General features: G+C 42.8%; 1 protein-coding gene across 2 annotated transcripts in view; it reads left to right on the top strand.

Annotated features, from left to right (window-relative positions):
• The window catches only part of OSBPL3 (oxysterol binding protein like 3), a 324,326-nt gene that overhangs the window by 220,243 nt on the left and 76,787 nt on the right, over positions 1-27,296 (top strand). The window contains exons 6-12 of one of the 2 annotated variants that reach the window (XM_030202113.1): positions 949-1,110; positions 1,528-1,654; positions 2,758-2,861; positions 3,923-4,018; positions 4,818-4,974; positions 15,153-15,283; positions 23,382-23,489. In XM_030202113.1, coding sequence (XP_030057973.1) covers positions 949-1,110; positions 1,528-1,654; positions 2,758-2,861; positions 3,923-4,018; positions 4,818-4,974; positions 15,153-15,283; positions 23,382-23,489 — 885 coding nt within the window. The remainder of the gene's footprint in view (positions 1-948; positions 1,111-1,527; positions 1,655-2,757; positions 2,862-3,922; positions 4,019-4,817; positions 4,975-15,152; positions 15,284-23,381; positions 23,490-27,296) is intronic. The other variant, XM_030202121.1, reaches the window with a different exon arrangement.

Raw genomic sequence — 27,296 nt, 5'->3', positions numbered from 1 at the left:
ATAAATTAGTTAAAGCCCGGTGGTGGCAACAGGCGTTTCATTTGTGAAGTGCATTTTGTTGTCTGTGGATTGTAATATGACAGTAGTTGGTGCATGTAGTTTTATACTGTTGGGGACTGAAGAAGCAATGGTTTTTGTGATTTGTTTTAATTTGGAAAGTTTTATTTGGGGTAGGGAATATGGTTTGCAGTACTGACATTTCTAGTGGATGGTATGTATTGGATATGGTAAGTCGCCACAGGTGGTTTGATAGAGGTGATTGATAAATGCAAGTTAGTAAATGAAAATTGCTCACTTTTCCAAAACCCAGCTCTAAGCGAGTTATATTCAGGTTCCTTGGCTGTCCCAGAGGGCTTATAATCTGTTTTCACCTGAGGCAATGGAGGGTGGAGAGACCTTTGAAATGTCACAAAAGTGTCCTTGAAAGAAGTAGGATTTGAGCCCATGATTCTTTGGTTCTCAGCCCAGTGCCCTAAATATTAGGCTACTCTTCTATTTAATTTGCTGTTAACTTATTTCAAGAGAATTTATTTGTGGAACAAAGTCTCTGAAAATGGAAACAAAAAACTGGGCAGAGAATAATACCCCAAAACAGAAATACAAATTGAAGAGGATTGAGAAACATCTGTCAATCCCTGATGTGCACCAATCTTGCCAAGAGTAAAACAAAGGAAAATATTTAAATTAAATAACGTTAATGTTTCCTTGTATTTCTGGCTTAGGCAGTTGACTTTTATATATATATATATATATATATATATATATATATATATATATATATATATATATACCTATTGATGTTTTCTGCTTATTGTGGGTGTTTCTCTGCTTTGACCAGAACTCCTCTTTTTGAACCTTGGGTTATTAGTTGGGTGTTTTACACAGCCTCTGAATTAATGCTTGAATAATTTTGAACATTCTTGTCTAATTTTACAATGCCTTCTTTAGGTGAAATCTCAGGAACTGTTTGAGGAATGGGTATTGAAACTGCGGGACCACAGACTGTACCGTCAAAATGAAATTTCAATGTTTCCACAAAACAACCATTTCTTCCCACTGGCCACAGTCACAGACTCGCCATCTCCGTTTGACCTTACCTCAATCAGAAGGGTAATGGCTGTGGTTTAATGCATTTCCACATATCTCAGCTGCTGAATGAGATATATTTTGATATGTGAGAGGGCAGTGCTGTTAAAGTCATAGAGATTAAGGATAATGGGAGGTTGATTTTGTCATCTTTTTTGAGCATGTCAGCTTTCTCATGAGGGTGGAGAAAACTGTCAGACAGCGTGTAGAAAAGGGAGAATATTATAAATATTGCCCAAAGTAAAAATTTGAAACTTTGCATATGCATAAATGTGTATTGACATTATAGAGTAAGTAGCAGTTATTTATTCTCCCACGCTTTGTATATCTGTTCATGAGAGAGCACCATATCTGCCTCAGAAAGTGGGTTCCGCCACTTCTTCCTCTGTGATTTGGTTCACTGTCTTACCAGAATTTTTGACCTCCTGTTCTCTTAAAAAGGCGAGTGGAGTGATGCGGCAGAATTCAGTGCAGGCTGGGAGCGGCCTGCCATTCCCCTGTGCAGGCAGTGAAACACGTGTTCCGCTCTGGCTGCAGTCCTCGGAGGACATGGACACGTGTGCTGAAGGTAACCACACTAAAGAAGAGTTTAAGGCACCCTTTTAACGCCCCTGAAGTAATAAATCTTGCTTTCTCCGTTTCCTAGCCTGTGGTTGGATTCATCCTAATGCTTATTGGAAAACTGGCTACACTTAGTTTTCATTCTGTTGCTTTAGTCTTTTTATTTTAAAGTTAGTAAGAATTAACTGATCAGGGGATGCTGAATGGGCAGGGCAGGATTAAGTGAAAGGTAAACCAGGTACATTCCTAGGGCCTAAAGTCAAAAGGAGGCAAATAGACCTGCCACATCTCCCACCTGCGCATGCTAAACTGCTGACAGTTGTGGGTACTTGGGGTCTGAGGTGATGTTGCCAAGCAGTAGTTTTAATTAAGTCCAGAGGTTGGTAGAACCTTTTAAATCAAGAATATAATTACTAGTAAATTGCCAACGGTCCGCATCTCTTGCAGTTGATAGACTGCTCCCCTCTAGCCTCCTGTGTGGCACCAGTCTCTTCCTAGACTTCTCAATTCACATCTTTTCACACTGCCTACCTGCCTCTACTGCTTTATTCCCTCCTCACCTGCACTCCCCCTTGTAATTTATGTTTGCAAAGCAGTGGTTTGAGTATGGTAGCAGGTCACCGGTGGTTCAGAGGATTAAATCGGTGTACCCTTGCAGACTGCATAGTGCTCCTCTTGCTTTTGAGTTTTCTGCAGAAGGCCGGGCCTGTGGCCATGTGCTTGCTCAGTCTCCATGCTCACTCTCAACTTGCTAATCCAGTTCCTACAGTTTCACTTCAGGAGAGATGATCTCTTTGGGGGGGGGGGGGGGGGGAGGTTGGGAAGGGCACAGGGAGGTCCATGAATGGAGATCACCAGGAGAGCCATACAAATGGAGGTGTTCCCAAATATATAATTGCCATAAGCCTAATATAATCTTAAAACAGTCCTTTGGATGGGGGGAAAGGTACTGGTTAAGTGTGGCTTTTTCCCTATCAGAGAGGTCCATGTTACAAGTGCACCACCCCAGTGCATTGCACTGAGCTGCATTCATTTGTCTGCCAAAGATTACTTGCTCAGAGTTTTAGGTCTCTCAAAGAGAACGGTGCTAATGCTGCTGCTTTCCCACAGACCTGTCTCGCTGTCAGTTGTATTTAACGGACATGAACCAGCTGCTTCACAACATGGACGTTCTGCATAGGACCTATTCGGCACCTGCTATAAATGCCTTTCGGGTCAGTAGTAAAACAGCCTTTTCAGGGGGGTTAAGGTTAAGAACAAGGTAAGAACCCCTGGGTTGTATACACTGTGGGGGTGATTGAAAAACAAAATTCATGTGCGAGGCATTTTTTTTTACACCTAAAAAGGGCTTTTATAAAATGGTGTAGCCGCATGTGTGCCTAAAAAGTAAGCGCTTTAAGAGTGCACCTGCTTCTGCAGTCTGCATGGACATTCTCATGGTGTAGTTTGGTCAAAGTGGAGACCGAGTTGTGATGTATGTGCCCATTATATAAAAAGCACAGATAGTGTACATGCATGTGATGCTTTTTTGGAGCAGGTTCTGGGTATCGTTTGTATAAAGGCATATAGGGCCAGCTTCTATATAAGACGCCTAAAAAATCCACACAGTAAACATTTCCGTCTAAACACATTCTATAGGCAGCACCTAGATTTAGGCAAGGTATATAGAATATGCTTAATATCCCTGCGCTTAAAACTACATGCTGCCACCAACAGAAACGTAACGTAAATCCTTGCGCTTAGATTTACACACACTGGACCATATTCTATAACTGTGTCATAAATTTTGAAGCACCCATTTCCCCGCCCATAGCCATGCCCCTTTTGAACGTGCATTAGAATTTAGCACAGATCATTACAGAATATGTTTAGCGAGTTGTGCGTATAAATTCTAATTATTGCCAATTAGTGCTCATTGCTTGTTAAGTGCTGTTATCAATGCTGATTAGATTAAGCCAATTAAGTTAACGAGTGCTATAGAATACACTTAGATTTTGACTGGATCTCTAGGATGCTATATAGAATGCAGCAGATAGGCTCCTATGGTGCCTTTTCTAAATTGCTTTAATAGAGGTGTCTCTCTGGACTTCTCACTTAGGCATCCTTTTGTGAAATTACCTCCTGTGTTCATTGGGGGGGGGGGGGGTGAGGAATCTGTGTATGTTTTGGAAAATGTGTACAGATAATAGAATTTATTCTTGTCTTCATTAGTTTCATAATCCATCTGATTTCTCTCCCCCCCCCCCCCCCCCCCCCCCCCCCCGGTGTATGAAAGGCTGGTTCTTTTGAAAGTCCAAAAAAGGAGAAAGTTTCTAACCGAAGAGGTTGGCGGACAAAAGGCATGGGGAAGGATGCCAAAGGAGCACTGCAGGTAATAACATTGCTCTGATTATCATTCCAGTAACACAATCCTCACTGTATAAAAATGTTTATTCCTCTTTACTGGATATTTACATACATTTTCAATTAATATTTGCTAGAATAATTATGTTTGGAGTCTGTCTAGACCTAGAAGGGATTATGGTTGTGATTATTCTTTATGTACCAGTTTTAATTTCCTCTCCTTTTGTTGTTGAGGTGTAGAAAGACATGAGCTTTTCAAGAGAGATCAAGATTAGGAAAAAGGGGAAACCTCACCAACTACTCCTTAATTTCTAATGCGCCAAGACACTGGATTAACTGCGATCAATACCCTCTTTTAGATTCTGGTTGGCAGTATTCCTCTCCCCACTTTTAATTTGATGGGGAAAGCCACAGTAAGACACGTTGTTTATTTTGAGCTCAGTCCCGGAGGCAGAATGATGAGGTGATGTGAACTCATAGGCTTTTGAATCATAGTCCAACACTCTAAGCATGAAAAATTCTCTTCAATAAAAAGTTTTTATTTTATTTATTTCTGTGCTTTAATGATGTGCTTTAATGAAAATATGACTGTACCTAAAAGCAATATATGTACCCAACATGCATTTCAGACCTATAATATACCATTATACCTCTGTTCCCAACTTTTACCGCTTTTGTAGGTCATATGTGTATATTAAAACCTGCCTTACTGGGCAATGAGAGCTGGTCTTTTTATTTTTAGTACCTTTACACTAAAATTGAATGTTCAGCCTGCTAATATTTTCATGCAACATTAGAGTTTCACCAGCCAGTGTCTACCTTTGCAGGTTCCTTCTGTATTTGCTGGTCCCATGAGACTGCATGCTTCCAATCCTAATCTGTCAACCATGGACTATGCAGACGAAAAAAATTACTCTGATAGCTCGGAGACCTCAGCAGAATTTTCCAAGATGCAGGAAGATCTGTGTAATATTGCACACAAAGGTAAACTAGACACAAGTGCATGTTCCTGGGGTGCGTTAATCTCGTATCAGCAATTGTGATGTTTAAATGTTTTATTGCATCCATATTCTTTATCGGCTACCTGGTACTAACTGTATTACTTCTGACTTATGGGTGCTCATTAGGTGAGCAGGTAACATGAGTATTGGAGACCTCAAAATGTTAGTAATGCATAGAGAGGACATATTTTTCACAGGAAATGAGGTTTCAGAGCAAGAAGTCATGATATGCAGCTCAAAAAGGACAGAGTTTTAGTTATGATTCGCAATCTCTAAGTAAATACATAGAAATAGTATATAATACATTAAGGTAATGCTTAAAAATCTGTGGGTAGTGGATGTCTAGATAACTCCCCATGAGAAAACAAAAACAGTGCTTCTAAATTTTATGTTACAAAGATAATAAAACAAGATGAAAGGTGTATACCTGGTGTGGCACAGTGGTGGATTTCCCCCCCCCCCCCCCCTATTATCTGCAGCTCCCCCCTCCACCCCTATCTCTGTGGACAGAAATCTACTTAGGTGGGATCTGGTGCAGGACTGTATAGTGACTGTATAGTGACACTAGAAGCAGGGACAGTCTCTTAAGATGTTATGGCTGTCAACTTTCCTTCTTCAGACAGGCCCCACTCCCTTCTGGCCAAGAATTGTGAGCTGGTGGCCCTGGTTGTCTCAGCAGATTGTTCCTGCAGTGGACCAGCCCTGACTTTCCTAAGCTTCTGTAATAGAGAAAGGGACAGTGGATGTGGAGGGGTTCTTTGCGGATGGTCAGTGCTTTATTAATCTTCAGGCTACAGAGTATGGGCTTCATATCAGCTCAGTAGCTCGCTGCTCTGGCTCCATCCCCTACCTACCTGGCTGCTTATTTATCAGCTGGACATGAACAAATATATACATCTGTGCGAACAGGCAGACTTGATGGGTGCGTGCTTAACAATAAATTCTGTTGTGAAAATGTGCCTACTGAAAACCACTTGTCCAAATTTGGAATTTAAGTTTATCAAATTAAGCCACAGTTTTCAAAATCAAATATTTCTACTTACATATCTTTGTAAGAATGTAATTTTAGACATTATTCTTACTAGATGAAAAACTTCCAAAATTAGATTGAACAGAGGCTTTCAAGAAAGAAGAATGTTTGTGATTCTTGCGAGCTGTGAAGTTTCAGTGATAAATGACTTCCTATAAGCTACAGTCTTAGCAACTGCAGTCAGGATTTAAGGATCACTTACGGTTTTATGTACCAAGTTACGTGAAAATCGGCCGTTGAGATCCAGCTGATTGAACACAGCCAGCCCCGTTGAATCTAAACCTCATATGTATTGAACCTTATGAGAGTGAAGCAATCAGTACAAAGTTTCTACAAGAATGCTATAACGTGATCAAAGGAAATTTGAAGAGATGAGATTAAAAAGTTTATCGTTTATTTGTTTACTATACCGTCACTTATTGTATAGCAAGCCAGAACGATTTACACATCAAAAATTTACAATAACATGCAATGTCGTTTAAGCTAGGAAATCCATTATACAGTGGGGGAAATAAGTATTTGATCCCTTGCTGATTTTGTAAGTTTGCCCACTGACAAAGACATGAGCAGCCCATAATTGAAGGGTAGGTTATTGGTAACAGTGAGAGATAGCACATCACAAATTAAATCCGGAAAATCACATTGTGGAAAGTATATGAATTTATTTGCATTCTGCAGAGGGAAATAAGTATTTGATCCCCCACCAACCAGTAAGAGATCTGGCCCCTACAGACCAGGTAGATGCTCCAAATCAACTCGTTACCTGCATGACAGACAGCTGTCGGCAATGGTCACCTGTATGAAAGACACCTGTCCACAGACTCAGTGAATCAGTCAGACTCTAACCTCTACAAAATGGCCAAGAGCAAGGAGCTGTCTAAGGATGTCAGGGACAAGATCATACACCTGCACAAGGCTGGAATGGGCTACAAAACCATCAGTAAGACGCTGGGCGAGAAGGAGACAACTGTTGGTGCCATAGTAAGAAAATGGAAGAAGTACAAAATGACTGTCAATCGACAAAGATCTGGGGCTCCACGCAAAATCTCACCTCGTGGGGTATCCTTGATCATGAGGAAGGTTAGAAATCAGCCTACAACTACAAGGGGGGAACTTGTCAATGATCTCAAGGCAGCTGGGACCACTGTCACCACGAAAACCATTGGTAACACATTACGACATAACGGATTGCAATCCTGCAGTGCCCGCAAGGTCCCCCTGCTCCGGAAGGCACATGTGACGGCCCATCTGAAGTTTGCCAGTGAACACCTGGATGATGCCGAGAGTGATTGGGAGAAGGTGCTGTGGTCAGATGAGACAAAAATTGAGCTCTTTGGCATGAACTCAACTCGCCGTGTTTGGAGGAAGAGAAATGCTGCCTATGACCCAAAGAACACCGTCCCCACCGTCAAGCATGGAGGTGGAAATGTTATGTTTTGGGGGTGTTTCTCTGCTAAGGGCACAGGACTACTTCACCGCATCAATGGGAGAATGGATGGGGCCATGTACCGTACAATTCTGAGTGACAACCTCCTTCCCTCCGCCAGGGCCTTAAAAATGGGTCGTGGCTGGGTCTTCCAGCACGACAATGACCCAAAACATACAGCCAAGGCAACAAAGGAGTGGCTCAGGAAGAAGCACATTAGGGTCATGGAGTGGCCTAGCCAGTCACCAGACCTTAATCCCATTGAAAACTTATGGAGGGAGCTGAAGCTGCGAGTTGCCAAGCGACAGCTCAGAACTCTTAATGATTTAGACATGATCTGCAAAGAGGAGTGGACCAAAATTCCTCCTGACATGTGTGCAAACCTCATCATCAACTAGAGAAGACGTCTGACCGCTGTGCTTGCCAACAAGGGTTTTGCCACCAAGTATTAGGTCTTGTTTGCCAGAGGGATCAAATACTTATTTCCCTCTGCAGAATGCAAATAAATTCATATACTTTCCACAATGTGATTTTCCGGATTTAATTTGTGATGTGCTATCTCTCACTGTTACCAATAACCTACCCTTCAATTATGGGCTGCTCATGTCTTTGTCAGTGGGCAAACTTACAAAATCAGCAAGGGATCAAATACTTATTTCCCCCACTGTATGATAGGACAACACAAACAGAACTTCCATACTGAAGATAATCATAAAGACAAGCATTACATCAGTCATACACAATTAGTTTTATTTCTCCTTGTACAGTGTAAAGCAAATTTCATACCTGTGTGGTCTCATTAATGTTCTATTTTAAAAGCAGTTTGATAAAATTATGTTTTTAGAGCTTTACGCAAAAGAGGGTATTATTCGTCTACCCTAATTGATTTTGGAAGGGACTTCCACAGTGCAGGGGATAAAAAGAAAAATGCTGAGACACGTGTGGATTCCCATCTAGCCCTTGAGAGTGGTGGGATCACTAGTCTATTGTCTGTGAGTGAGCGGAGCGTCGGTGTCGGTGTGTAAGGAATAGTAAGGTTTGCAAGGTAAGATGGGGTAGCTAAATGAAGCGATTTATATGTCAGAATGAGAACCTTGAATTTTACTTTAAAGTCTATCAGAAGCCGGTGAAGACGACGTAATAGAGGCGTGCTAAATATGTCACTGGAAAGGGTTACAATGCCATTTCTAAAGCTCAGAACTCCACTGAATCACATTGAGAGCTATTATCTCTAAATACAGATGACTAGGAACAGTGGTGATTATTCCTAGGAGTGTCTGATCTGTCAAAATTAAACCAAGGGTGCAGCAAGAACTGATCCAGGAAATCGCAAAACATCCCAAAAGAACATCCAAAGAATGCAGACCTCTCTAGCCTGAACTAAGGTCAGTATTCATGTCTCCCCAACAAGAGAGAGACTGGGCAAAATTGGATTCATGGGAGAGTAGCAAGGCATAAACTGCTGCTATCCAAGAATAACATCAATGCCCATCTCACATTTGCATAAACATACCTGGGTGATCTCTAAGCCTTTTGGGTTGATGATCTGTGAATAGGCCAAAGGTAGGATTCTTTTGACAACTCTAGTTCCATTATGTCCGGCATAAAGCAAGTGCAGCATTCCAAAGTAAGAACATCATACTGACAGTCAAACATGGTGGTGTGGGAATTCTTTGCTGCCTCAATACCTGGAAAACTTGCCATTGAAGGAACTATGAAATCAAGCTTACTGGTCTGTAATTTCCTGGATCACCCCTGGAACCCTATTTAAAAATCAGCATTACATTGGCCACCCTCCAATCTTCAGGTACTACAGACAATTTTAATGACAGGCTACAGATCACTTAACAGCAGATCAGTAATTTTATGTTTGAGTTCTTTCAGTACCCTAAGGTGCATGCCATCCAGTCCACATGACTTAGTACTCATTAATTTTCAATTTACCAGGTTCACTGAGATTTCTTTCTGTTCCTCTGCATTCACCTTTGAAAACCATTTCTGATAGAGGTAGATTTCTTATATCTTCTTCCATAAAGATCAAAGCAAAGAATTCATTCAGTCTCTCTGCTATGGCCTTGTCCTCCCTGAGTGCCCCTTTTACTTTTCATGATCTAACGGTCCCATGGATTCCCTCACAGGCTTTCTGCTTCTGATGTAGCTGAAAGGTTGCTACTGTGAATTTTTTGCCTCTGCAACAAGTTTCTCTTCATATTCTCTTTTACCTTCTTTATCAATTCTTTGCATCTAACTTGCCAGAGCTTATTTTCTTCATTCGGGTCCTTTTTCCATTCTGTGCAGGATGTTCTTTTGGCTCTAATAGGCTCTTTCACTTCACCTTTTAACCATGTTAACTGTTGTTTGCTCTTCTTTCCACCTTTGTAAATACTTGGTATACATCTGGTCTGGGCTTCCAAGATGGTATTTTTAAACAACGTCCATGCCTGATTTAAAGCCCTAATTTTTGCAGCTGATCCTTTTAGCTCCTTTTTAACCATTTTACTCTTTTTATCATAGTCACCCTTTCAGAAATTAAATGTTGCTACAGTAGATTTCCTTTGTGACTTCTTCACTCCAGATATTAGCTCAAATTTGATCATGTTATGATCACTATTTGCAAATGGATCCAGTACCGTTATCTCTCGTACTATGCCTGCATTCCACTAAGGACTAGATCTAAAATAACTCCCCCTCCTTTTCGGCTCCTGGACCAGTTGCTCCAAGAACTAGTCATTTATTACGTGTAGGAATTTTACCTCCCTAGCTCTCTCTGATGTAGCATGTATCCAGCCAATATTGGGGTAATAGAAATGACCCATTATTATACTGTTGCACAATTTGCCAGCTTTCTTAGATTGTTCATATGTCCATTCTGTTCTGGTGGATGGTAGTACAGCCCTACCAGTATACTACTTCCCTTCACACATGGAATTTCTATACATAAGGATTCCATGTTGCTGTCTGTTTCATGTAGAATATTTATTTTGTTTGACTCAATTTCCTCTTTAACATATAATGCAACCCCCCCCCCCCCCAGTTTGATCCACTCTATCATGGTGATATAATTTGTGCTCAACACAGTGTCCCATTGATTGTCCTCCTTCCTTGAGGTCTCTAAGATACCTGTTATATCTACCTCGTCATTCAGTGCAATATACTCTCTCTCATCTCTTATTTTTTAGTGTTCTAGCATTTGTATACAGACACTTCAAATTGTGTTTTTTCCTTTCATCTACAGGTGCTTAGAAGTTGACATGAATAATTTGCATCCTTTACTCTCCTCTTAAACACTCCTAGCTGTTTCACCATTGTTGAAACCTGTTTATTGGGATTCCCTAAATATCTTGTTTCCATATTATCCTTCAAGAATACTCCACACTGAGCCATGGACTCCTGTGTGACTGTTGGCTCTCCCCCCCCCCCCTCCATATTTCAGTTTAGAAGCTGCTCTATCTCCTTTTTAAAATTTGCACCAGCAGCCTGGTTCCATCCTAGTTAAGCTGAAATCTATCCTTTCAAAACAGGCTCCCCCTTTCCCAAAATGTTGCCCAGTTCCTAAAAGAAAATCTGAATTCCTCATCTGTGCACCATCATCTCAACCGCCCATTTAGACTTCGGAGCTCTATCTGCCTCTTGGGTCCTTCGCATGGAATGGGGAGCATTTCTGAAAATGCTACCTTGGAGGACAGCTTTCTACCTAAGAGCCTGAATGCGGCTTCCAGATCCTCCCTCCCACATTTTCCTATTTCATTGGTATCCACATGTACCAAGACAGCTGGCTGCTCCCCAGAACTTTCTAAAATCCTATCTAGTTGATTTGTGATTTTCACCACTTTTGCACCAGGCAGGCAAGTAACCAGGTGACCTAACATCAGTGGTGTGCTGGAGCCGGCTCGCAAGAGCCGCTTGTTAAATTTTGACAGCTCTTGTGAGCTGGTTGTTGTTTGGGGCAAGCCGGCTCCATTACAGAGGTAAGCATGGCAGGAGGGCACCATGCTTACCTCCCCTCCCGCTCCCAAACGTGCAGCGATTGTCCTTCGCCCCCACCGTCCCCTCCCGCTCCCATCCATCTTGTTTATTACCTCTCCGTTGAAGCGCCGCGTTATTTAAGCCCTGCGGCCCATCTCCAGTCTTCCCTGCTTGCTTGATGAGTTCGTTCGTGCCCTTAGTCCCGCCTTCTGACGTCCTACGTCATACGGAGAGGTAATAAACAAGATGGTTGGGAGCGGGAGGGGACGGTGGGGGCGAAGGACAATCGCACATGTTTGGGAAGGGAGGGAGGAGAATCGCTGGACATGTTTGGGAGCGGCAGGGGAGGGAGAAGAATTGCTGGGAATGGATGGGTAGAGGGGGGCAGGGGAGAGAAGCCAATTGCTGGGCAGGGATGGGTAGAGGGGGGCAGGGGAGAGAAGCCAATTGCTGGGCAGGGATGGGTAGAGGGGGGCAGGGGAGAGAAGCCAATTGCTGGGCAGGGATGGGTAGAGGGGGGCAGGGGAGAGAAGCCAATTGCTGGGCATGAATGGATAGAGGGGGCAGGGGAGAGAGAGGAGAGTTTCAGGACATGGATGGAGGGGAGGGAAGGGAGAGAGAAGAAATGCTGGACATGGAGGGAAGATAGAGGAAGGAGATGAGATGAGGGAAAAGGAAGAGAGGAGAAAAACTGCACATAGATGGAGAAAATAGGAAGAAGCTGTATCCACTGGACAGTCAAGTCTGTGGAGGACCAGAAATGAAGAAGAAAGGAGGAAAGAAAAGAAATAAATGGAAAGGAAGCCCTGGAAACGGAGTCAAGGGAACAGATAGAGAGTAGCAGAATCAGATACTGGGCCAGCATGATCAGAGAAACAGTCACCAGACAACAAAGGTAGAAAAAAATTATTTTATTTTCATTATAGTGTTTGGAATATGTCCACTTTGAGAATCAGGTGCTGAACGTTAAAAGTTTATATTTATTTACTTATTTATGGCATTTTATCCCACATTAAACATGAATTAGATTGGAACCTGGGATCATTTAATTTTTTTTCCTGGCAAGAGTAATGCATTGCTCCCCCCCCCCTCCGGCTATAGCCAGCTCTGCAATTTTGGGAGGGCGCAGAGGTGGATGGGGGGGGGGGACGCAGTGGTGGACAGGGGGGCGCCGAGGTGGACCGGGGAGAGAGCCTGTTGTTAAAACTTTACCAGCACACCACTGCCTAACATCCACCAGCCACCCAGCTCTCTGCGGGTCTAATGATCGAATCACCAGCAGCAACAGCTGACCTAACCCTTCCCTTCTGGGCAGAGGCTCCTGGAGATGCATCCTCGGTGTGACAGCATATTGCATCCCCTGGTGGGGGGAAGACTGAACTAGGCCCTGCTATGCCTTCTAGAAGCTATCTGTTAATGCTGTAGTGTTTCCACCTCTCGCAGAAAGTTCAAGTTTAAAACTGTGGGGAAAAGGGTTTTATACTATGAAATCTAGTTAAAGTTTGCATTTTTAAATTCAATCTGTCTTTATCGTTTATCGTTTATTTACTAGACCGTCACTTATTACAAAAAGTAAATCAGAACTGTTTACAATATAATATAACAATAAAATCAGTGTTAAAATACTATAAAAACACACTTTGAAATCCATTTCTGATAGAAAAGCACAGCAAAACCAGAGAGCCAATTAGTAATATTCATACAAATTACTCAGATTATAATCACCATCATAAAAACATAATAAAAGCAAAGAAATATTAAAAATTCCATTTTCCCCCCTTGTTCTCCTCTTCTCTCTCTTTCCCTTCCATCTCTCTTCACTTCTCCTATCCCTTTCCCTTATTATATATTTAGTATTAGACATTATCTTCAAATAGGTCTCAAAAAAAATTAGTTTTTAAGATTTTGCGGAAGTGGGCATAGGAGTTTTCAAGCCTAAGTTCTTTAGGAAGGCAGTTCCAGAGGGTAGAGGTTAAGAAGAAGAATGCAGATGTTCGTGTTGATTCCCATCTGGCTTTAGATGGGGATGGAATTACCAGTCTGTTGTCTGTCAATGGCTGTAGTGTCCGCGCTGGTATATAGGGAATAATAAGATTGGATAAATAACGATGGACTCAGTGAATAAAATGCCTTATGTGCCAATAAACCTGCAATTTCTGTCTTAACCCCAATCATTGAATCACCAAAGCAAAGAGAAAAATAATGTTCACTTACCCAGAGAAATGTCCTCTTCTCTCAGAACTTCTCAAAAAGAAGGTTACCTGGGATATTTCCTCACTGTATAGTTTTGCTACTAAGGGAACTGCTTCAAACAAATCCTTACAAAGTTAACACATTAAGTGCATAAGTGCTGGGTACACCCTGACTCACTCATGCCCCTCCCACATTGGGTATGTGAGCTTCGGTTGCCATCATTGTGGTGCTGCCATTTGGGCACCCATGACTTTTAGGCATTGCCATTTTGAGCACCAAGATTTTGGATGCCCATATGGCAGTGTCCAAGTTCTTGCTTCTACTTCTCCCCTGCACTAACCTCCTACACTGGTCAGTGGAAAGCAAGGCCTGTGACTGCTCAATGCTTTGGCTGAAGGTCCTTAGAGCAGAAGGGGAGATGTGGACTACCTGAGGCGAAGCCTGTGAGGGAGGACAGAATAAAGTTCTTGAAGAACCATCTTCCCTCACAGGCATTATCTGGTGCAGCCCACATCCCCCCTTTGCTCCAAGAACCCCTGGCCAAAGCAGTAAGCATCACTGGAACTCATTGCCAGAGGATGTGGTATCAGCGGTTTGTGTATATGAATTAAAAAAAAAAAGATTTGAACAAGTTCCTGGAGGAAAAGTCCATAGTTTGCTATTGAGGTAGACTGACATGGGGGAAGCCACTGCTTGACCCAGGGATCAGCAGCATGAATCTTGCTGTTTGGAATTCTGTCAGGTACTTGTGACCGAAATTGGCACACTGTTGGAAGCAGGATACTGGGCTAGATGGACTATTGGTCTGACCCAGTATGGCTATTATGTTCTTCGCTGAGTAGTGAGGGGGAGAAGTAGAAAGAGGACTTTTGGACACTCCCATTTGGGCACCAAAATGTCCAGCGCCCTAACTACTGTACCCATATAGTAGCACCAAAATGGCAGTGTCCAAAAGTCCTGCTTCACCCACATTCACACCCTCTTGCAGTTAACGCTATAGAATTTGCATGCTAAGGTTATAGCATACCAACTAAGCGCAGTTAACATGCATAACTCCAAATTAGTTAGCAATTGTGAAATCCAATTATCACCAATAATTGGTTTAATGCTAATTAGTGAATTAAGTTACACGTGTAACTGTAGGTATTCTATATCATGCATGTGTAATTTTGCATGCTAAGTGTAAAATTGTGCATATACGATTATATGATGAGCAGGATGGAATACAGGTACACATTTACACAGTCTTCGAAGTTGGTGTAAATGTGTGCATTGACATTTACATGCAATAGGGGTTGGTTCTAGGAGACTATTTTATAAAGGCATGTAATGCACCTATGTTGCCTTTATAAAATGGATGCCTTTTTGGGCATAACGCTTAGATGCCCTGTTATAAATCAAGGTCCATAATATGCCTTTAATGTTCGTGTGTGTATAGGTGAGTGGAATGGAAGAATTGACTTTGCTATAATTCTGACACGGTTGTTTTGAAAAGTGGTTTTGAGTGTATTCTGTGCTCCTGATTTTTCTCTCCACTTTTCTGCAGTCTACTTCGCTTTGAAGTCTGCTTTTAATACAGTCTCTGCCGAGAGGGAGAAGATGAAGCAGATCTTGGAACATGACGCATGTTCATCACCTTCTGTGCAGATTGTTGGCCTGAAGAATGCCTTGTCCTCTGTAAGTGCTACCCATCTGCCCCCAGAGCTCTCCCCATAAAATTAGCTCACATGATTGGTATTTTGTACTGGTTTAGATACAAACTAGATAGAAGGGGACATGCAATGAAGGGGACATGGAAATACTTTTAAAACAAATAGGAGGAAATATTTTTTTCACTCAAAGAATAGTTAAGCTCTGGAACTTGATGCTGGAGGATGTGGTAACAGCGGTTAGGTTATCTGGGTTTAAAAAGGGTTTGGACAAGTTCCTGGAGGAAAAGTCCATAGTCTGCTATTGAGATAGACATGGGGAAGCCACTGCTTTCCCTGGGATTGGTAGCATGGAAAGTTCTTTCTATTTGGGTTTTTGCCAGGTATTTGTGACCTGGATTATCCACTGTTGGAAACAGGATACTAGGCTAGATGGACCATTGGTCTGACCCAGTGTGGCTATTCTTGTGGAAGCCAGTGATGGGTTTGTAATAATGGTGACACACAGTCTCTAGGTGTTTCATCGTCTTTTAATCTTGCAGCTGTATTTGGAGTAATCTGCAACCTCTCAGTCATCTTTTGACAGAGTGACATGATAGGCTATGTTGCAGTAGTTTATTCTGGACAGCAGTAAGTCCTGTATTACCAAAATATCACCTGGGAAAAAATATGGACAGTCTTAAGATGAACAAAATGCTCATTGGAGCCTTCTGATTCTTCTCTACATTGTGTAGTTTCCAGAACATTTTCATCAGAGCTAGCCTCATTGATTTTCTACAAAATATTAGTTTTCTCATGATAGTCTTTAGCAGACTGTTTTTGCAGAACTCTGAGGGAACTAAATCAGGTGTTAAACCAAAGGAAGTTTATCTGTAATGTAGAGAAGTTCTCTTGGTTTATTTTGAGGCTGCTTTGTCACTTAATGAGGTTTATTTAGCTGCTTTAATTGTTCCTGTATAAACTATAGCAGCATGTTTCTTATAAACATCTCTGTCTGAAACTCGCTTGGATTTATGCCAAGTATATTCTTATCTTCTATATTTACATTTCAGATTGCTAGAGTCAGTTGACTATCAGGGAAGAAACTGGCAAATTTGCCAGCATAGTAATAATTAGGGCTGCAGTTTGATTCAAAATTTTAATCGCAGGATTAAAGGTATATTGTTTATTCCCCTTCCCCCCCCCCCCCCCCCCCCCCCCCCACAGTGCCTTGTAACTCTGGGCAAGTCATTTAACCCTCCATTGCCCAGAGTCACAAAGAGCTGTTGTGAGAAAAGTAATAAATATCTTTAATTATGTGATTAATTGCAATTTCAAGTTTTAATCAAAATGCATCCTTAAATATCATTTTACTGTTTTTTATTGTTTAATTGAAAAAATACAAAATATAGATAAGTTACAAATTAAAGAATTGAAAACAGCATGCAGAACAGCTATAAACAGCCTTACAGTTTTCACATCCTACTTCAGAAATGCAGCCCTAGTAATAATGGGTATTTTTAATTACCGATAGGCTGTAGGATATTTTTATATATTGCTTACAAAATTCTAACAATAATATCCAAATTATTGGTCTTGGAACTGGTATGTAAAGACTAAAAAATTAACATCCAGTTTATAAAGTGTCAAAAATTGGGAAGGCGACCTCACTAATGCATCCAACCAGGAGCAAACACTCCAAAACAAGGGGCTACAGTAAGTTTTATCACATGTCACAAACTCCCAGAAGAATGGAGAAAAAAAGCACCAAGGCAGAAAAAACTTAATTAAAATGGCTCTCAAATACATCAATTGTCCAAAGCCAGCAATAAAACCGCCAGGTCGAAATAGTTCAATATTTCTCTTCTCATAAGCTGCACAAGCTGAGTACATATGAAAAAGCAACCAAACACAAAATCTTAGCTGCTGTAACTCCTGATCAGCTAGATGCACCTTTTTCTACCTGATGCCAACGAAAGGCCGAATTTACGATTGCTAGTTTCACTTCAGCGACATAACCTTGCCTTTCTTTGGCGTTGATGATTATGCCAACCTACTACTACTACAAATCATTTCTATAGCGCTAACAGTCCACAAATTGTTGTTCATGTTGATACTCGCAGTACAGTAGAACATTAGACTCCTGACTCAGTAGTTCATGCTGAAACACGACCATGTTGAGTCTGGCTTTTCCAGTTGTGAGGGTTTTTTTTTTCAATGAATGAACTTTGTGCCCCAATATCGAAGCATTTTTATACATCTTTTGCAATCTTTGGTTCTCCTTTTTTGGACCTCACTATGGTGCTCACTTTCAAAGCACATAGACTTGCAAAGCTACTTTTGTAAGTTTATGTGCTTTGAAAATGAGCCTCTATATCTCTTCTGGATGTTACCAATGAGGATCTTGTTTTCCTTTGTTGGGTCCTGGTGACCCCAGCAGCATGATATTTATCTTCTTTTTTTTCTTTTCTTTTCTTTCCTTTCCTTTCCTGACACTAATGGAGTTCTTTTATTTTTTTTTTCTTTGGGCTATACTAGTATTTGTACACCATTTAGAAGGTATTTGATGGGTGGTATAGTAAAAAATAATCAATAAACTTGAAACTAAAGGGCAGTTATTCATGTAAATTTGTGCCAATTAGCCCCAATTAACTCCTAAAATCTAGCACTTTCACAATTAAGTTGCATATAATTCTATAACCTGCGTGTGCAAATATGTGCAGTAAAGCATGAAACTGTGCGCACAAGAGTATAGAATTAGGGCAGTAATGTCCTAAATGTAAAAAAATAAATAAAACAAATTAGTTGAAAACTTAGAACCCTGTTTACTAAGGTGCGCTAGCGTTTTTAGCACTCAATAAAAACTTTAGCGCACTCGCAGGGGGATGATCAGAAGCAAACGCCGGCACTAGAGTCTGTTAGCGCCGGCGTTTGCTAACGCCCCATGATCAGAGCCCTCGAGTGCGTGAAACAATGCGCTCGAGGTCTCTGAACGCCCTGCTAAACAGGGCTAAACATATTCATCCCCAATGATCAGCGGCCAGCGCGCCAAAGATTGGGTCGCTGGCTGCGGCAAAACCTATGCCAGCTCTGAGCTGGCATTAGGGTTTGCAGATCATTGGGGAGAAATGGTGAGCCCTGTCCAGCATGCATTTGCATGCTGGCAGGCCCCCATTCTCCCCAACAACAAACCTGCCAGCGACAGGGAGCTGGAGGTCCGGCGGACCTCCTGTCCCCCCCGACGATCCCCCCCCCCCCCCCCCAGGTTCAGGGAGAGCTGGAGATCCGGTGGGTCTTCAGCCCCCCCTAACTCCCCCAGCAAAAGGTCCCTGATGACCAACCAACCCCCCCTCCCCAGTGACAGGGGCGCTGGAGGTCCGCTGGACCCCGACGATTCCCCTCCCCCCCCCCCCCAGGTTCAGGGCAGGCTGGAGATCCGGTGGGTCTCTAGTCCCCCAGCAAGGGGTCCCTGGTGGTCCAGTCCACCCTACCTTGTGTGTATCTAAAGTCTGCAATGACCTGTTCCTTGCCAAATCCAAAGGTCACTTCTCCATCCTCATCCTCCTCGACCTATCCGCTGCTTTTGACACTGTCAATCACGATTTACTTGTTGCCACACTGTCCTCATTTGGGTTCCAGGGCTCTGTCCTCTCCTGGTTCTCCTCTTATCTCTCCCACCATACCTTCAGAGTACACTCTCATGGTTCTTCCTCCACCCTCATCCCGCTCTCTGTTGGAGTTCCTCAGGGATCTGTCCTTGGACCCCTTCTATTTTCAATCTACACCTCTTCCCTGATCTCATCTCATGGTTTCCAATATCATCTTTATGCTGATGACACCCAGCTTTATCTCTCCACACCGGACATCACTGCCGAAACCCAGGCCAAAGTATCGGCTTGCTTATCCGACATTGCTGCCTGGATGTCCAACCGCCACCTGAAACTGAACATGGCCAAGACCGAGCTTATTGTCTTCCCACCCAAACCCACTTATCCTCTCCCTCCACTCTCTATCTCAGTTGATAACACCCTCATCGTCCCCGTCTCATCTGCCCACAACCTCGGAGTCATCTTCGACTCCTCCCTCTCCTTCTCTGCGCATATCCAGCAGGTAGCCAAGACCAGTCACATCTTCCTCTATAACATTAGCAAAATTCACCCTTTCCTCTCTGAGCACACCACCCGAACTCTCTTCCACTCTCTCATTACCTCTCGCCTTGACTACTGCAACCTACTCCTCACTGGCCTCCCACTTAGCCATCTATCCCCCCTTCAGTCCGTTCAGAACTTGGCTGCACGTCTTATCTTCCGCCTGGACCGATATACTCATATCACCCCTCTCCTCAAGTCACTTCACTGGCTTCCGATCAGGTACCACATACAGTTCAAGCTTCTCCTACTAACCTATAAATGCATTCGATCTGCAGCCCCTCCTTACCTCTCTACCCACATCCCCCCTTACGTTCCTACCCGTGACCTTCGCTCTCAAGACAAATCCCTCCTCTCAGTACCCTTCTCCACCACCGCCAACTCCAGGCTCCGCCCTTTCTGCTTCACCTCACCCCATGCTTGGAATAAACTCCATGAGCCCATATTCCAAGCCCCCTCCCTGCCCATCTTCAAATCCTTGCTCAAAGCCCACCTCTTCAGTGTCGCCTTCGGCACCTAACCACTACACCTCTATTCAGGAAATCTTGACTGCCCCAACTTAACATTTCGTCCTTTTAGATTGTAAGCTCCTTCGAGCAGGGACTGTCCTTCTTTGTTAAACTGTACAGCGCTGCATAACCCTTATGATGAACCCTTATATGGGAGAACCCTTATATGGTGTATAGCCCAGCACAGTGCATCCCAGGATACACTGGGCAGGGCGCCGCCATTTTGCGGCATCGCAGGAAGGGGAGGGAGGCAGGCTACCCTCCCTCCTCCAGCACACAAGGTATGGGGGACTAGGGGGGGGGGGCTGGAGACCCACTGGATCTCCAGCCCTCCCTGAACTTGGGGGGGGGGAATCGTCGGGGGGACCTCCAGCCCCCCTGTCGCTGGGTGAGGTGGTTGGTTGGTCGCCCACTAGGGTGGCTGGATCGTTGGGGGGACCGGGAGGTCCAGTGGACCTCCAGCCCCCTGGCGCTGGCAGGGGTAGTTGGGGCCTGGTGGTCCCATGGACCTCCAGCTGCTGTGTTTGACAGGTTTGGGCTTTTGACAACCCAGACCTGTCAAACAAGTGCGGGAGGATTGTGCTGAGCGAATACTCAGGCACAATTCTCCCGCACTTCTACCCCATGATCAGAGATAATTGTGTGCTTAAATTTGCATGCAATTATCTCTGCTCATCGATGCAGTAAAGCCCCGCACTGTTCCAGTGCTATTTTAAAGCGCTGTTTGGAACAGCGTGGGGCTTTTTATCATCTGCTTGTTATAGCGAGGCTTAGTAAGCCGAGCCCTTAGGCTAAGGCCACTTGTTTAGGACAATAGATTTAGCTACACATGGGGTTATTTTTGTGACCATAGAACCCATTGAAATTGTCTGTTTGGTCAGGACAGCTTTTAGTCAGAGGTCAGTGGTTATATAGAAGGTAACATTCAGATGCTTAGTTGTTCTGAAGCTTGACCCAAACACTGCAAGTGTGTTCCTCATGGATCTGAAATGACTGTTCCACTGTTTTACCAAAAGATAGGTGCACTAGAGTGACACTTGGTCCCCGTGCTGCAGTTTGTACGGATGTGGCACTCTAAGTTGGGACGGAATAGCTAGAAACCACTGTATGATTCTGTCAAGGGCAGTCTGCCATTATTTTGGTAGCAAAGCAGAGAGCATGGGGTTTTCTGGCTAGTAAAAATATCATAAGTTCTAGGCATTTAATTAATAGGAACTGGTTAGATGAATCAGATGGCAGGAAGTGCATTAACTAACTGCGGTAAGTCATGTGATCTGCTGTTGTGGAGGCTCTGTAGGGTGTTTGTAGCATATATCTGTAATACAGCCTTTTAGTTCTCTCTGTCTTCTGTGAAATGTGGTGAGGAGTGTTTGTGTGTTTAAAATTGATCTTGGTCTGTTCATAATTTACAGCAGAACTTCCCAAACCTGTCTTAGAAACCCCACAGCCAGGCTATTTTCAGGGTATCCACAATGAATATACATAACATATATTTACATACATGGAACACTCAACATATGGAAATTTTTCATACATGTATACTTATGTAATGTGTATTTTAACATCCAGGGCAATTTTAAAATATATAAAGGTGGGATTTAGATTTAGCTCACACTTTTTCTCAGTAGTTCAAGGTGAATTACATTCAAGTAAAGTAGACATACATTTCCTTGACTACAGAGGGCCTACATTACAATCTAGGTTTGTACCTGAGGCAATGAAGGGTTGAACGACTTGTCCAAGTTCACAAGGAGCTTCACTGGGATTTGAATCGGGCTTCCCTGGTTCTCAGCCCACTGCTCTATTAAGCTGCTACTCCATTCCACTCAGTACAATAAAAATACAAACCCTTGACCCTAAACACAGTCAAACCCATCTAACCTCAACCCACCCCTATAATCACTCCCCAACAAAATTGCAGATTCCCCTCCTCCCCAGCCCTTCAAAATGCCTATTAAAACAGGCAAGTCTTGATCACTTTCCTGAACACTAACAAATCTGATAGGCCCTGAGTGTTTCCTGATAATGCAGTTCCAGGAGGTTGGTCCTGCTACAGAAAAAAAGCCTTTGCATAATTCGCACCTGCTGGTCTCACATCTAGGATTAACAGAATGCTTAACCTTGTGACCATAGGGGCAGGAGCACGCACAGTTTTAAATATAAGCACCAGCAGCTTGAACTAAATTCTAAATTCAGCAAGCATCCATTGAACACTTTTAGCAATGGAGATATGTGGTCATTTTTCTTCAAGACCTAAGTAATATGAGCCATGGTATTCTGCGACAACTGAATATGACATGAACTTAGTTTAGGCAACCTGAGGTAAACTACATAGCAATAATCTAGCCTTGTTAAAAAAGAAATCAAGGCCTGGGTCACCTTATGCAAAGCCTGCATAGTTAAATTAAGATACAGCTGTCATATAATTTTGCAATCTCCAAAAAAAACTCTGTTTATATTTGAACCTTTGTAGACAGTAGTATCTATTACTGCCTAAGTGCTTCAGCTCCAGCAGCCATTACAACTTGGGTCCGGTCAGTTCCACATAACCCTCTCAAATGCAGTTTAGGCGCTGCTAGTCAGTCACAGCATCCTGCAGAAGAGCACTAAGATTCTCTGATTTCTAGCCACTTGGCTTGTGCATTGGAAACAGAAGCTGAGCATCACTTGCATAAAAGTAGCAATTAACCACCTACATCTTTAACACAGCCCCTAATTGTTGCAGTTAAATAATCTTAAATAAGAATGGGGACAAAACTGACACCTGGGACACACACCATTCTCTACATCCCAAGGGCCTAGTACCACCTGCTGAGAATTGCAACCATTCACAGGATTTCCTGCAAATACCTAGAGGAGTGTGGTAGCCGTGTTAGTCCACTCTTAAGGTTATCAATAGAAATCAAACAAAATAAAACATGGAAAAGAAAATAAGATGATACCTTTTTTATTGGACATAACTTAATACATTTCTTGATTAGCTAATCAAGAAATGTATTAAGTTATGTCCAATAAAAAAGGTATCATCTTATCTTATTTTCTTTTCCATGTTTTATTTTGTTTGATTTCTATTGATAACCTGCAAATACCTACAATTTGCTTTCATTGTGGGAATCCTGGAAACCAACCCAGGAAAATGTAGGAAGCTCTGAGCTAGGGAAAGGTGTTTTTTTTTTTTTTTTTGGGGGGGGGGGGGGGTCTTCTTTTTAATCTTTTTCTCCCCTTTGATCTATGTCAGACTTTTTTTTAATTGCTTTATCTGGTATACAGAAAAGTCATTTTCATTTTCAGATTGTAAAAAGTTAGATTTTTTTCTTTCACCTGGAAGAGAGGTAGCATGCTTATACTGCCATGTGATATGCATGGTATCTGTCTAATGTAAAATTGTGCTGTTTTGCTACTTTTTACAGAAGATTTCAATGGCTGTGTATTAGATAAGAAACCTTTCATTAGCAGTATAGCCCCATCTTTCATCTTTGAAATATTCCAGGCCATAGCACAAAACACAGAGCTTAAAGACCGGTTACGCCGAATACATGCTGAGTCTATGCTCCTTGATTCAGCAGCTAGTGCAAAACCAAGTCCAAGAATGCTGAAGGTGGGTATCGAGTCCTGTTCAGCCTGTCCCTGTCCACCATTGCCCTGTTTCCATCTGTGCCAAGCCCTTCTGTCCAGCATGTTGTGTGTAATGCATCATCACGCCCTGTGCATGTTGCTGTTCTGCATGCTTGGCACGTCCCCCTCCATAACCCTTAGCATGTTGGAGTAGCTAGGGCTAGGAAAGTGTATCCAAAAATAAAAAAAACTTTGATCACTTACTATATGTACACAAATAGACATAGTCTAGTAATGCATTTTGCCATTGTTGTAAAGCAACAGCAAACCTCCTACTAGTTAGGGTCCTAACTGTGATGCGATACATAGATGGAGAGAAACCTGTGTCCCTCTTCTGCGTGCAGTTTTGTCCATATTTTGTATGCAACTACCTGCTAATGATTCACCTTGCTGCAGAACTGCAGAGCCAGTTTGATGTGCAAAACATCCTCCCTGTTACTTGGGTAGCAGAGGGCTCCAGAGAATACCCCAGTGGAAGACCTTGGCCTCTCCACCCTCCCCCACCTCTCTCTTCAGCCCCTGGGAATGAAGTGTAGCACTTCCGTAACTTGCCTATTCTTGCCAAGCCTATGAATAGAACATCATGCCAGTGCTGAAAAGATGGTTGTTGCTCTGGAAACTAATTTGTGTTTTGTTTTCTTTTTTTTAAAGCCGCGAGGGAAAGATCCCTTTTTGTTTTTGCCAAGTAAAGCAGAGGGAGGCCATTTGGAGTAGCATTACTGGGAACTTTGGTATTGCCTTTGTTTGTTCCAGTTCCTTCTAATGCCTTTGCAGTCATAGGGCAGCAATATGCAATTAATTTTCCATATGCAAAAAGGTGGGGATGACTTGGGAGGTGGGTCAAAGTGCACATGGAAGCTTCGTTTTGAAATCTTTGCACATCTTGCACCTGTTCCCTGTGCCTGCTATATCAATTCTCAAAGAAACTCTGTTAGACTTTCACCCCTAATGTCTCCCTACCCTAAAAACAAAATTTGTTTAAAAACCCCAGTTGAATGGAGCAGTGGCATGTGATACTGTAGCCTGCAATGCACTACCAATTTCTGATCAGTGGGTTTGTGCTACCTATGTACAACTCAGTGAGAAGTATCTGGTTTTCATAAAATACTTCTGAAGCTGAGGTTCTGCAGGCCCTCTCCAGCATATCAGATGCCACTTCAGCAATGATCATGAGATATCCCAGGCCATGAGATGGACAACATGCCTGGACTCATAACAGAGGTCAGTGTCTACCTTTCTATGTCAGCAGCCCTTAGCTTCTGCCACTCAAGGAGCCCCCAGTACTCAGACCATGGGAATTAACTCAGTTAACTCTCATGGTTGGCCATGAACCTGGATATTCAATGATGCACCGTTTCTGGTGAACAGCATTGAATATTTAGTTTATTTTTGGCCAGTTCAAACTTAACTGGCCAAGCCGATATTCAGCACTGGCCAATTCAGTTTGAACCGGCCATAGATAGACCTGGTATTCACACGGTCAAATATGGCCACCAAACTTGCATTGAAAATTGGTGGATAGCTGGTTACGTTGCCCAATATAACCTAGCCGCAAACTTTCAGCAGGTCATGGCCGGTTATGGGGTATTTAATCGTCCAAGTGCCGATCTTGGCCAGTTAAATGCTTTTGAATATCTGGGAGAAGGATTGCTATAAATATTTTTGCGTACGATGAATAGTTTTTTTTTCTTCCCAAAATAGAACCAACATGGAACTTTGCCATAAATATGGCATCCTTATGCTAATTTAAGCATAGTAGAGCAATCTTGGAAGTTGTATCTTGGTGAAGTTGCAGTTGGAAATTAGAGAATCATTTCTTTGGAGATAAGTAAAATCCATAACAAATATGGAAAGTGGGTTATTGTATAAATACACCTGGCAGTCACTGGAGAAAATAATAGTGCTATTAGCTTTGATCATAGGGGCATTATAGCCCCACGTTGTTCCGGTGCTATTTTTAGAGAGTTATTTGGAACAGTGCAGGGCTTCTGATCATCGATCGGCCCATGAGGTATCCAGAGTTAACCCTGGTTAGGGTCTCAGTCTAAGCCAGGAAAATCTTCTTTTCAAAGTCCCTCTTTGCCTTTATCATCAGCGCTTTGCATTTGACTATTATTTTCAGTAGGATCCTTCTTCCATTTTCTGAAGGATTTTCTGTTAGCTCTAATAGCTTCTCTCACCTTTCTTCTTAACCATGCCAGCTGTTTGGCCTTCCTTCCTCCTTTTTTAATTGATGGAATATATCTGGTCTGGGTTTCCAGGATGGTATTTTTGAACCGCATCCATGACTGATGCAAATTTTTGACCTTTGTTGCTGCTCCTCAAAGTTTTGGAGGGTTTTTTTTGTTTGTTTCTTTAGGAGGGAGGGTTGTGATTTATTTACTTAATTTTTTTTTTTAGTGACCATTCTCCTCACTTTATCATAGTTTTTTTTTGTTTTTAAAGTTAAATGTTAACGCATTAGGTTTCCTTTGTGTACTTACTCCAGAGATTACCATATATACTTGAATATAAACCGTGAGTTTTGGGCCAAAAAAGGGCAGAAAAATTGGAGTCTCTAGAGTTCCCCACCAGTGACCAGTGCTTTTGTCTTCCCTTCCCCACCCGATAACAGCACTCCTGTCCCCGTAGTATCCACCGTTCCCTCCATCCCTTCCCTGGCGCAGCCCCCCTCCCACCCAAACTGGAATCTCCCACTCACTCACTTTCTCCATTGTAAAGAGAATATTCCCCCCCCCCCCCCCCTTCCTGGACCCATCGTAGGCTCCCTTCCTGGGGTCTACCTTACAGCCGTGGTGGTCCATTGGTGAGCTGGGGCAGGAGTGATCCTCCTAGGCTCCTGCCGGTGCAGTCTCAGTAGTGAAAATGGCTGCCATGAGTTCACGGCAATCTTGTGGCAGCCATTTTCGCTATGGAGACTGCACAGGCAGGAGCATAGGAGGAACACTCCTGCCCCAGCTCACCACTGGACCCCCAGGGCCGTAAGGTAGGTCCAGAGAGGGGCCTAGGGAAGTGTTCCCTTTACAACAGAGGGAGTGACTGAGTGGGAGTTCCAGTTTGGAGGAAGTGACTAGGAGCAGAGCCAGCTGCGACAGGACACCTTGGGGAAAGGGAGAGAACAGAAGGAATGCTGGATGCCAGGGGGAAGGAAGGAAGGAAGGAAACAGGATTACTTGACTATAAATTATTGATTTATATTCAAGTTAATATTCTTCCTCAGTTTTTAGGGGAAAGTGTTATTTTGGTTTATAGGCTGATGGGTTTATGTTTGAATATATACAGTATATCAAATATGATATGATCACTGTTATCAAGTGGCCCGAGCAATATTACCTCTTTCACCAGATCATACGTTCCACTAGGTCTAGAATTGTTCCCTTGTTCTCCATTGTACCATAGAGCCAGTTGATCTCTAGATTTGCTTTCGTTTCTTCAAAATGAAGGACTTTTCACACCTATCCTGTGCTTTCTTGAATTATGTAATTGTCTTCATTGGGAAGCTGTTCCATGCACCCAGCATCCTTCCATGAAGCATGAGTGCATTCTGTGTGCTTTTAATTGACTGCCCTACCCTCTTTTGTGTTAACACATCAGTAGTTTTGTTTGGGTTGACTTGATGATTTGTGTTTTTGTGGAATATTCTAGTTCGCATTGTTTATCAACTAAGGATGATGCCAGTAACTGCTCCGCTTGACAGCAGTCCCCCTGGGGATTTTATCTGGAGGCTTTTTGATTAAATAATTAATATGCTGGTGTTTACAGTGCCTCGGGGAAAGCATGTTACAGCAAG

Source organism: Microcaecilia unicolor, chromosome 1 (assembly GCF_901765095.1).
Source record: "Microcaecilia unicolor chromosome 1, aMicUni1.1, whole genome shotgun sequence".
Classification (NCBI taxonomy): Eukaryota; Metazoa; Chordata; class Amphibia; order Gymnophiona; family Siphonopidae; genus Microcaecilia; species Microcaecilia unicolor.
This window is presented reverse-complemented; position numbering and strand designations above follow the sequence as displayed.